This window comes from Castanea sativa, chromosome 6 (genome assembly GCF_040712315.1).
Source record: "Castanea sativa cultivar Marrone di Chiusa Pesio chromosome 6, ASM4071231v1".
NCBI classification, from domain to species: domain Eukaryota; kingdom Viridiplantae; phylum Streptophyta; class Magnoliopsida; order Fagales; family Fagaceae; genus Castanea; species Castanea sativa.
The window spans coordinates 42,053,371-42,066,188 of record NC_134018.1 but is presented as its reverse complement, the minus strand read 5'-3'; the positions used below and the strand labels follow the sequence as shown (position 1 = coordinate 42,066,188).

General features: G+C 42.5%; 1 protein-coding gene across 1 annotated transcript; it reads left to right on the top strand.

Moving 5' to 3' along the window:
- Positions 1 to 895: 895 nt before the first annotated feature.
- LOC142638153 (uncharacterized) lies at positions 896 to 2,039 on the top strand. The gene is made up of 2 exons (XM_075812157.1): positions 896 to 1,135; positions 1,214 to 2,039. Exons 1-2 carry the CDS (start codon positions 1,070 to 1,072, stop codon positions 2,018 to 2,020), a joined length of 873 nt encoding a protein of 290 aa, XP_075668272.1. The 5' UTR covers positions 896 to 1,069; the 3' UTR covers positions 2,021 to 2,039.
- Positions 2,040 to 12,818: the final 10,779 nt, after the last annotated feature.

The following is a 12,818-nucleotide window of genomic DNA, read 5'->3' as shown; positions in this document are numbered from 1 at the left end:
TAGGATTAATCTCCCCACAACACAACCTCTCCTAACACACACACAAAAACGCGTATTTGTATTTACTTAAACTTGTTAAATATTTGTGTGAATCTAATCAGGTTTGTTTGTTTTGACGTCTTTTTTGCAGATAAGCAGCACGTGCGTCCTCGTCTGAGTCACTGTAACGTTGCCGATCTAAACCGAGTACTTCGCTCCGAGGTGTTCGTCAGCGAAGACTTACAACTCCGGGCTGCTCACCTCATTCTCGGATACACTCCCCTTTCCAAAGACTTCCAAGAGATAGAGGACGCCATTATTGCAGGCGACCGAAGACGGAAGAGGATCAACGTAGCTCGGCGCCATTTTTTGGACGACCGTGACCTCCCGGACACTCCTAACACTATTTTGTACAACCGGCCGATAGCAGCAGTCCCCCTCGCCGTGCACTCACAAACAACTGTCATTCCAGAAGAGCAGGTGTCTTCTTCACACACACTTGACGACGAGATAGATCAATTCCATCTCGAAGACACCGAGAGACCTCGCGGGAACCAGTTTGTGGTACTTTCCGACGAGGAAGAAGAAGCCACCGAAGCCTCTGGAATTGCTGGGTTTGTGGCTGCCCTTCCCGAGGACGACGTAGAAGAAGACATGGGACGAATGGAGGGTCTCCTCACCAACAGGGCTGCCAAAGTTGCAGCGAAAAAGAAAACGGGGACGTCCCAAGTTCCCCCAGCTTTACCTCCTCCTCCTCCTCCTGCTGAGCCAAAACTGCCAGCCGAGGATCCCAAGAAGAAGAGGAAGGGGGATGATGAGGGGACGATTACTAAAGACCCCAAGAAACCACGCCAACAACTCCCACCGGCCCCGGCCAGGCCCGGATAAGGGCAAGGGTAGAGCCCGTTCAGCTGAACTTGGGGAAATCAGGGATGAGGCTGTAGTGCGCCGAGCACCGACCACCTGGTCCCCCGATCTAAGGCTGGACGGCGCTCCCATCTCCTGCCAGTCCAGTATAAGGGCGGTTCAACAAGGCCATGCTCACCACCTGGCCGAGGTCCTGGAACGCCCTCTTCTGCTGCCCAAGGATATGGAGACCTTGGAAAAAATGGGCCAGCCACAACTATTCCTCTCCCTAAAAAGAGACTTAGCGCTGGTAAGTGTTTCTCCTTTTAACAATATTTATAAGTAAGTTTGTTTTCATTATTCCTAACTCCATCATACTTTGTTGCAGGCTATTCAGGAGGTCTTTGTAGCTGAAAAATTTATTGAAGACACTCGGAAAGTAGCCAGAACTGAGCTCGAAATAAGGTTGGAGACTGAGAAGTCCTTGGGCATAGCCCTTGCCGAGAATGAGAAGCTGACCTCGGAGGTAGCGGAGCTGAGGAGAGAGAAAAACGGGGTCGAGTCAAACTTGAAGACTATGAAGACCCAGATAGAAGGACATCGCAAGCTCCTTCGTGAAAGAGATGAAGAGCTCTCCCAAGCTCAAAGGGAGTGCTCGGATCTGAAGGAGCAACTGGCGCTGATGAAGGAAGAAGCCAGCTCCTTCCAACTCTCTCTTCAAGCTGCCAAGCAGGCAAGTTTCGATGAAGGGGTAGCAACCACCGAGGAGCAGCTGACAGAGGAGTTCGCTGCTTTATGCCGCGAATACTGTCAAAAAGTATGGGGGGAAGCTTTAAACGCAGCAGGAGTTCCCCAATCTTCGAATTTGAGGAAGTCCGAGAACGTTTGGCTTCCCCTAGATATACAGGAGATTGAAGAGGCTCCTGTTGCTGCTCCTACCCCTGAGACGACTCTTCTTGCTTTACCTCCGATGATCCCACAGCAAATTCCCGATCCTACAGAACCTTCAGGTTCCAACAAAGAGAAGGAAGGAGGAGGGGATGCAGAGAAGGATTTAAGCCAGACAATGGAACCCATCGTCCTTTCAACGAAGACAGCGGATAAAGGAAAACAGGTTATGACTCCTTTTGAGCTGGAGTTGAGAAAGACCGAGGGCACTAGCACCTCTCAGCAAGATCCTCCTCCAACAGCTTAGGACTTAGCTTAGGGCTTCTCTTTTTCCCTTTTTTTTTTTTTTTTTTTTTTTGAATTATATGTAATGCATACTCAATTGATTAATGAAGAACGATTTCGTTTACTTTTCACTTGGATTGTCTCTGTTTCTACTTTACTTTTTTTTTGTACTTATCACAAAAGTTTCCCATTAAGTCACATCAAAAGTTTCTCAGAGTATAAAAATCTAACTCCAAGGATGGCACAATCATAACTTCCACATAGTCATGCGTGTATTACTAAAGATTTAATACAAGGTGAGATAGTTAATACGTTTGAACAATGCCTTGATTAAAAAGGAAAGAGGACTTCATATAATGATTAAGCCCTTACTATGCATAACACTGTTTCTAGTAGGATGTAAGATCCGAGGACCATTCCTTATACAAAATTGCTTAACACTTGAAGATATGAAACTTAAGATCCGAGTTAATAAACAGTAAAGTATTAACATCCAGACACAATCAAAAGTTAAGTTTAGTCAAAGTCATCGTCCGAAGATAAATCTTAAGCAATCTTTCGTTTAATTCTTCAAAATTGTAACTGTAAATGATAAAACATTAATTTCCACAAGATTTATGGTCCGAGGACTGCACTTAACCAAGTTTCTGTTTGATTCTTTAAAACAATAACTTCAAATGTTAATTTTCCCAAAGTAGGAGGTCCGAAGACCCGGCATAACTAAGGTTCTGTTTAACAAATGATAAGACATCAATTTCCACAAGGTTTGTGGTCCGAGGACTATACTTAACCAAGTTTCTGTTTGATTCTTTAAAACAATAACTTCAAATGTTAATTTTCCCAAAGTAGGAGGTCCGAAGACCCGGCATAACTAAGGTTCTGTTTAACAAATGATAAGACATCAATTTCCACAAGGTTTGTGGTCCGAGGACTACACTTAACCAAGTTTCTGTTTGATTCTTTAAAACAGTAACTTCAAATGCTAATTTTCCCAAAGTAGGAGGTCCGAAGACCCGGCATAACTAAGGTTCTGTTTAACAAATGATAAGACATCAATTTCCACAAGGTTTGTGGTCCGAGGACTACACTTAACCAAGTTTCTGTTTGATTCTTTAAAGCGGTAACGTCAATTGTTAATTTTCCCCAAGTAGGTGGTCCGAAGACCCGCATAACTAAGGTTCTGTTTAACAAATGATAAGACATCAATTTCCACAAGGTTTGTGGTCCGAGGACTACACTTAACCAAGTTTCTGTTTGATTCTTTAAAACAGTAACTTCAAATGTTAATTTTCCCAAAGTAGGAGGTCCGAAGACCCGGCATAACTAAGGTTCTGTTTAACAAATGATAAGACATCAATTTCCACAAGGTTTGTGGTCCGAGGACTACACTTAACCAAGTTTCTGTTTGATTCTTTAAAACAGTAACTTCAAATGTTAATTTTCCCAAAGTAGGAGGTCCGAAGACACTGCATAACTAAGGTTCTGTTTAACAAATGATAAGACATCAATTTCCACAAGGTTTGTGGTCCGAGGACTACACTTAACCAAGTTTCTGTTTGATTCTTTAAAACAGTAACTTCAAATGTTAATTTTCTCAAAGTAGGAGGTCCGAAGACCCGGCATAACTAAGGTTCTGTTTAACAAATGATAAGACATCAATTTCCACAAGGTTTGTGGTCCGAGGACTACACTTAACCAAGTTTCTGTTTGATTCTTAAAAATTGTAACTTCAAATATGAGAGCTAGCCATAACTTTGAAACATTAATTGACAAAAGCTTATTTGATTAATAATAATACCTTCTAAGATTATTTACATTCCATGGACGTGGTACAACTCGTTCATCTAGGTCAACTAGCCTATACGACCCTATGCCTGCTATTGAAACAATGCGGTAGGGGCCTTCCCAGTTAGGTCCTAGCTTACCCCATGCTGGGTTCTTAGAAGTGCCTACAACTTTCCTTAATACAAGATCACCGAGGGCGCAAGTGGCCTTAGCTTCACGTGGGCATCATGTCCTTGTTTTAGCTTCTGCTGATAATAAGCCATTTGGACCATAGCTGCCTCACGCCGTTCTTCAAGTAAATCAAGATCTCTCTCTAGAAGTTCCTTGTTATTCTCTGGACTAAAAGAACTTGTCTTTAGAGTAGGAAATCCAGACTCCAATGGTATCACCGCCTCGGCTCCATAAGTCATAGAGAATGGCGTTTCTCCGGTGGACTGCGCGGAGTGGTCCGATACGTCCACAGGACATGAGGGAGCTCTTCTACCCATCTGCCTTTCGCATCATCCAACCTCTTCTTGAGCCCGTTGACTATGACCTTGTTAACGGCCTCGGCCTGTCCATTTCCTCGAGGATAAGCTGGGGTAGAGTATCTATTTGTGATGCCCATGTCACCACAGTACTGCCTAAAGGCGTTGCTGTCAAATTGAACGCCATTGTCCGAAATAAGAGTATGTGGTATACCAAATCTAGTAACAATATTCTTCCAGATAAACTTCTTGGAATCAACATCTCGGATATTGGCTAAGGGCTCAGCTTCGACCCATTTAGTGAAGTAGTCTGTCCCTACGAGCAGCCATCTTTTGTTTCCAGCAGCTCTCGGGAATGGCCCTACAATGTCCAAGCCCCATTGCGCGAAAGGCCAAGGGCTGGAGAGAGGGTTAAGAACCCCTCCAGGTTGGTGGATATTAGGGGCGAATCTCTGACATTGATCACATTTTCTGGCATAGTCCTGAGCCTCCCTCTGCATATTAGGCCACCAATAACCCTGAGTCAGGGCTCTATGGGCTAAGGACCTTCCCCCAGTGTGACTCCCACAAATTCCTTCATGCAATTCCTCCAGCAATGATTCTGTTGATTCAGGGTGTACACACAACAAATACGGTCCTGAAAAGGATCGTTTGTATAACTTCTGGTCCTCGGACAACCAGAAACGCGGCGTCTTTCGACGTACCTTTTCTGCTTCGACCTTGTCTTCAGGAAGGATGTCATTTTTAAGAAAAGATATGATCGAATCCATCCAGCTAGGACCAGGCCTTATTAGATGGATACGAGGTGCATCAGCAGTTACAAGAGAAGGTTCTACCAGATCCTCAACGAGAATAACCCTTGGTAGACCTTGAGCCGAGGATGTGGCCAATGTAGCCAAGGAATCTGCATGAGTGTTTCCACTCCTAGAGACATGAGCTAAGACAAAGGAGTCGAATTCAGCTTGCTGACGTTTAACCTGGGCCAAATAATCCTGCATTCTGGGGTCCCTAGCCTCCATGGTCCCCATGACTTGGCCGACCACTAACAGAGAGTCCGAGAACACATGGATTTCCTTGCCACCCATCTTATGTACCATTCGCATGCCTACCAAGACTGCTTCATACTCAGCCTCATTATTAGTAGCCGAGAAGGCCAATCTCAAAGATTTTTCAAAGACAATCCCTTCAGGGGACATTAGAACAAGTCCAACCCCAGACCCTTTATGATTAGCAGCCCCATCCACATAAACTTTCCAAGCCGAGGGCGATACGGCTGTGATCACACCAACTGATTTTTCACCCATGTGTGCTTCCTTTGAAGTTTCTTCTAACAATGGTTCAGTAAACTCTGCCACCAAATCAGCGAGGACCTGCCCCTTCACCGAAGTGCGAGGCTTGTATTTAACATCAAAGGCTCCTAAAATGGTTCCCCATTTTGCCACCTTGCCAGAATAATCAGCACTACGCAACACAGCCTTGAGAGGCAACTGGGTCAAAACAACCACAGTATGAGGCCCGAAAATAGTGAGGAAGTTTGCGCGTGGCGTGGACTACTGCCAGAAGCGCTTTTTCCAAGGGCAAATAGCGCACCTCGGCCTCATTCAAGGACTTACTAACGTAGTAAATTGGTCTCTGCACTCCATTTTCATTCCTTATAAGGACTAAACTCACCGCATGAACAGCCACGACCAAATAAGCGAATAAAACCTCGTCCACCTCAGGACGAGATAAGATGGGCGGGCGAGAAAGATATTGCTTAAGCTGTTGGAAAGCTGACTCACAATCTTCGGTCCATTGAAACCCTTTCCACTTGTTCAACAACTGAAAGAAAGGACGGCATCGGTCAGCTGACCGAGAAATAAATCTATTCAGCGCAGCAATCATTCCGGTCAATTTTTGAATCTCTTTTGGGTTCCGAGGCGGCTGCAAATTCTGAATAGCCTTAACCTGCACTGGGTTCACCTCTATGCCCCTATGAGTGATCATATATCCTAGGAACTTTCCAGATCCCACGCCAAAAGAACATTTGGAGGCGTTAAGGCGCAACTTATACTTCCTCAGCATCCGGAAGGTGTCGGCCAAATCTGTCATGTGCGAAGGTACCGTCTTACTCTTTACCACCATATCATCCACGTATACTTCTATGTTTTTCCCCAGTTGCTGTTCAAACATTCGGGTCATCATTCTTTGATAAGTAGCCCCAGCATTTTTTAACCCAAATGGCATGACCTTATAATGATAGTTCCCGGTTGGTGTAATGAAAGCAGTCTTCTCCTGATCTTCTAAAGCCAAGGGAATTTGATGGTAATCCTGGAAGGCATCCAAAAAACTCATCCGAGGATGTCCGACAGTAGCATCTACCAGTTGATCAATCCGTGGCATTGGGAACGAATCTTTAGGACAGGCCTTGTTCAGATCAGTAAAGTCCACACAAACTCTCCACTTGCCGTTCTTCTTCTTAACGACAACAGTATGAGCCAACCATTCAGGGTAGAAAACTTCTTTGATAGCCCCCGCCATTTTGAGTTTAAGAACCTCTTCCTTCACAGCCTCAGAATGTTCTCGGGAAGATCGCCGAGGTGGCTGCCTCCTCGGAACAATGGCCGGATTGACATTTAAATGATGACAAATAAAGTTCGGATCTACACCTGGAGCCTCATAGGGGTTCCATGCAAAGACATCTAAATTATCCTTCAGAAATTCCAACAACTCCATCTTCTCTTGGTATGGCAAAAGTATGCCAACTTGGAAGAACCTCTCTGGATCATCTGCTATTACAAACTTCTCTAACTCCTCGCGAGACGGCCTCATCTTCCGTCATCGCTCCAGGTGCCTCCGGAGCCGTTAATTGCTATGACTCCTGGATGGGCAAGGTTGATGACTCCATTTCGATCGACGAAGCACCGCAGCCGATATGCATTGCCTAGCAACTACCTGGCTGCCGAGGATTTCCTCAACATGCTCCCCCGAGGGGAATTTCACTTTAACATGTAAGGTGGAAGAAACAGCTCCCAAAGCGTGCAGCCATGGCCTGACGAGGATGGCTGTATATGGAGAGTACGCGTCAACCACAATGAAATCTACCTCAACCGTTTCTGTGCCGGATTGAACGGGTAGACGGATTTGTCCCTTCGGCACAACGGCCCTTCCTTCAAAGCTTATAAGTGGAGAATCATAAGGAGTTAAATCTTCCAACTCCAACCTCAGTCCTTTAAATAGATCAGGGTACATGATATCTGCACCGCTGCCTTGATCTATCATCACCCTTCTCACATCATAATTCCCTATCCTGAGGGTAACCACAAGAGCATCGTCATGGGGCTGGATAGTCCCTACTTTATCCTCCTCGGAGAAACCCAAGACAGGTAAAGTGCTCTTTAATCTCTTCGGCCCTGCTACCTACATCCTCGGCTTTGCGGATGAGAAATTGCCATAATCCTAGTGGGACTGAACCGGTCCTACCGGGTGCGACGAAGATAACATTAATTGTTCCCAATGCTGGCCGAGATGAACTGTTCCTCTGGTTGTTTGAACCAACTTGACTTACTTGCCCGGTGGGTGACACAAGTCTTGCTTTAACTTTCCCTCACCGACGAGCTGCTCCGAGATGGTTCCACGGGGTCCGACGGTTCTCGGTAGTATGGCCCACATCCCGATGGTACCGACGAAAAGGTTTTGATTTCTTCTCGCGGGGTCCCCGCCATCTTGCCGGCCATCTGAAAAAGGGCTCTTTACGAACTTTTTCTAATAACCGATGCACCGGTTCTCGGAACACGCATTTACAACTGGGTCTTTGCCGAGCCGGATTGTCCGAAGTAATCCCTCCTCGGCTTGTTGTTGTGATATCCGTCCGACCCGAAATCCCTTCTCTCTGCGGGATAACCTTCTCCTTTCCTTTTCCTTGCCGCCGGTCTTCCTCTACCCTTTTATATTCATCAATACGATCCATAAGACGGCGTACGCTGCGGACGGGCTTTTTCGTCAAAGACTTTCTTAGGTCGTGATCAGTAGGGAGGCCTACCTTAAAGGTATTAAGCGCCACCTCATCAAAGTCGCCATCTATTTCATTAAACATCTCCCAGTATCTGTCGGAGTATGCTTTCAGTGTCTCCCCTTCCTTCATGACCATGGATAGCAACGAATCCAATGGCCGAGGGACTCTGCTACACGTGATGAAGCGCGAAGCAAATGCCCTAGTTAACTCCCCAAACGAGCCCACAGACCCCGATTTGAGTCCGTTAAACCATCTCATAGCCACAGGTCCCAAGCTGGAGGGGAAGACTTTACACATCAAAGTCTCGTTATGAGAGTGCACCGCCATCCTTTGGTTGAAGTGACTCACGTGTTCCACCGGATCAGTCCGGCCATTATAGATGGTAAAGGTGGGCTGGGTGAACCTCCTGGGAAGCCTCCCCCTCTCAATCCTCCGTGAAAACGGAGATTTAGAGAGTTGGTGCAACGCTCTACTCATGGTATCGTTGCCCAAGCCCCTAGAACGAAGCTTCTTACGTCTGCGAGTTGATTGGTCGTCCTCCTCGCCGGAGGATGTTGCGCTAGTGGGGGAATATGACCTTGAACTGTAGCCAACTCCCCTATCCTTCTCTGAGGAAGAACTAGATGAGGACGGGGAAACCTTACGTTTAGCACGGCGTAACTTCCTCTTTAAACGATTAATTTCCTTCTACATGGATTTAGAGCCCTCATCGTGGGTAGTGCTACCCCCTCCTTGAGTATGGCTAGCCCCTGGGTATTCTGTATGGACGCTTCCCTCACGATCCCTAAGATGTTCAAGACGTTCGAAATGATCTTCCGGTTGTGATCCTTGTGACTCTGCATGGTGAGAGCCTAAGCCTGCCATAATATCCCTACTACTTCTAGACTAGGTTCCCACAGACGGCGCCAATTGTAAGTGCACAATTGCACCTGGACCCAAGAACAGATATGGGCTCAGGCCCAATGAGCTTTAAACAATAAAAATTTGTAGAGAGTGGGCTTGAAACCCAGGTTAGAAGTGAGTGAAGATTAAATGACAAACTAAAGATTGGCGGTATTTGGAAACAGCAAGGAGTAACGTAAATAGGTCTCCTCGGACGTAAGCCGAGAGCTGTTCTTATATTATCTCTCTCTCTTTGTCTTTTTTTCTTGTTAGGTTACAAAAAGTCCTCCTTCTTTCTGTTCTAGGTCCTCCCTTAAATACTCTCTTTTTTTTAATACTTTCTACACGTGCTGCCCCAACTCCTCCCTTAGCCTAGATATTTCTTTTCTTAGTGCCTTTGAACAGTAACTAGAAGTTTCCCTTTCACTGTTCAAGTGTCACCTCCCCATTAATGCGGCCAGGGTGGTAGGTGCAGGGTCTTTAATGTGGAGGTAGCAGCCTTTATCTTTGACATTTCTTCAACACCGGTGCTTCTGGGGCATTCTAGGGTTTCCCCCTTTTAACCATTGGCTTTAACTGTGCCATCCCCTAACCTTTACTATGAAATCCCGAGTTCTTCGGTGCTCACCCGAGGGTAAGCTCACCCTCGGCTGGGTCCTCGGATCCTCGGCGCATGGGCCGACCCATAGTATTAACAACTTCTACACCCAGGGTCAGGTCGGCCCTCCTTAACACGGCCCAAAAGGCCCATGTTCCCATCAGGATCTTTTTACCCCCCCACACACGTAGTAATAGTGCTCTAAAGCATTATTGTGTTTCTTGCTATAAAATGTGAATATTTTCGCTAGGGGTGTGAAGTCAACTTGCAACTTGCCAAAACTGACCCAAACTTTATCCAATCCATTGGGTTTGGGTAAGTAGACTGTAGATTCATAAATCCGCCTAACTCAACTTGACCTACCTATATTTAATATATATTATATGTTTTTGTTAACTACTCTTTTGCCCCGATCCTTGATATAAATTAGAAACTCTAACCTATTATATTATTTTCTCATTTCAAAATATGTGAGGAGGCAACAAACCGTTGTAATACTTATGCAGTTATGTTGTTCTATGTTGTTTCTCAACTAAGTTGGAATAAAATTATTTGATATCTTACTTAGAATGGATGACAAACACTTGTAATTCTATTAGCTGTTGCTATTTTAATGCTATAGTTTTTTTTTCTTTATAAAAAATAAAGTCCAATCCGACCCACGTGGGTTGGATGTGGACTCTTGTTATGAGTTGGGTTGAGTTTTTTTCAACCCAAAAATGTTGAGTTTGATTTAAAAACCCATCAACTTGACACACCCCTAAATTTCACATTAATCGTGAATATTTTTTTTTAGGTAGTATTAAGTATAAATATTGATGTAAAGAAGTGGATATAAACGAATAGTAATAATTATATATACCAAAAGTCTTGTAGCTGAATTGACACCTCCCTATGCACAAAATGCTTGGGAGATTGGGGAGAAATGGTTCCAGTTGTGGGTTTAGTAGTATATTGTAATTATCTATAAAAAATAGTATTAATTATATATTTATATATATTTTCATCTTTTTCTCCTCTTTCCTTGTATGCCAATCAAATATATAATATAAATAAACTTGATGAAATTAGACTCGAACCGGTTAACAATTGGACATGAACCAGTTAACTAAACTGAACTAAATAATTTAATAAAAAAAAAAACTGAACTAAATAATAGAAACGTATATTTGCCTTTCGGACTAGCCAAAAATTGGTTACCCATAATTTCATGCGATTACAGTGAGAGAAATAAAGAAATTGTTCAAATAAGAGTGATATTAAACATTTATTATTTATAGTCATATTTCTGTAATTGTTTAGTTTTCTTTTATTATTAGTTATTTACATTTCTTTCCAAATTTCCAATAGATAACCATGATTACCCAGGCCTCCCTTTGAGAAAGTGGATAACCATGAGCTGAAACTTGAAGCTCAGAAGTCTTTAATCTAATTCACAGTTCGTTGCTCTGAATTTGAATATAGGGTGTTTCTGTGCAACCAGCCCTCCTTTTTGTGCTTTCATGTAATAAAAGGTCATCATCAGCTTAGTCAATCATAGACTGCATTGGCGTGCCTTGGCATATCTTAATATACCATTAAATCAATTATCAGTTATATCACCAAGATTTCACAGCTGTGACCTAGTTGTTTCATAATAAAAATTGTTTAAATGGTTTTAGTGACCCAATAGTGATATCATGGGGGAACATAATGGAATTTTTTTATTTTTTTAAAATTTTAACAAATGCTTTAAGGGTATTAGTTTATAAAAAATATTTTTAGCAATATTTTTATAGAAAAAGAAAAAAAGAGAGAGTTATTTTGACGGCTTTTTATATTTCTTATGAAACTAATGTAAATTTTTTCTTAAATAGTTTATTAATAATTTTCCTAAGAGTACTCAATAAGACTTTTTTTTTTTCTTAAATATTTCTTAATTTGGTTTATAAGAGATTTTGGATTAGAAAAAATCAAGTCAAGGATAGTGTTTCATGCAAGATTAAGATCCAATGCAATAGCTTCCCCTACTATTTGGAAGTATAGGTGGGAAAGAACAGCTGTTTCTAGCCAAACAGACAATTTTCCAGCCATGATCCGTCAACCAATGATCAAGAGTAGTCAATGCACAAGGAATCACCAAAGCGCATAAGTTTCCCAAATGAGGACAACCAACCTATCAAAAACCAATATGATCTTAAAGAAGCCCACATTGCCACATAAACACAAGGTAAAATTTAAGTACAATTTCTTAGGTGCTATAGTTCCCTAATTGAAAGCAACTACATGGTTGTATTGACAATGCAGGAAAAAATGTGTTATATTTTCCGAGGAAAATTAAATTCAACACTGTAATTCATTAATCAATAAAAATCACATGGTATAACTTAATTGGAAGCTTAAGCTATCTAATCTAACTAAGGAATAGTACTTAAATTTTAACCAAACAAATTACAAAAACCAAATCTTTGATATTCAAAGCAAATCCCAAAGCACAAACATGAGTGACAAACCAGCTAAACTGGTAAGGAGCCACAATGGCAAACCCAAAGAATGGCCGTACTAAGATGACATGTCATATGTTTTATGAAAGTCTATGACCTTATACGGTTGGTTGTAAAGTATTTACCATGTTATATTTGAGTTTTTACTTTTTATTCCTTCTTTTCTTTCTAATAGATTTTACCATGAGTTGAAACGTGAACCTTGAAACTTTGAAATATTCACTATCTTACTCTCTAATTCACAATTCTTTGCTTGAAATTGAAATATAAGGCAATTTCTAATTCTAAACAAAGAAAAAGAAAAAGAAATACAAGGCAATTCTAATTCTGTGGAGGATGCATTGAAGCCCAACTAGACTGCCTTTTTGTGCTCTCATGTAATAAAAGGTCATCATCATATTGGTCAATCATGTACCACAGACGCGTGCCTTGCCATATTTCTCTATATCCAGGGTTGGGTTTCGATGGATTTAGGCATTCAGTAGATTCAAATAAATACTAGTACAGGTTTTGATTTGGTTATTGTGAAATTATATTCAACATTAAATAATGTTACAAATTTTATTTTATTTTAGTTATAAATAAAACTCTTAGTCATTTTTCTGTTAATC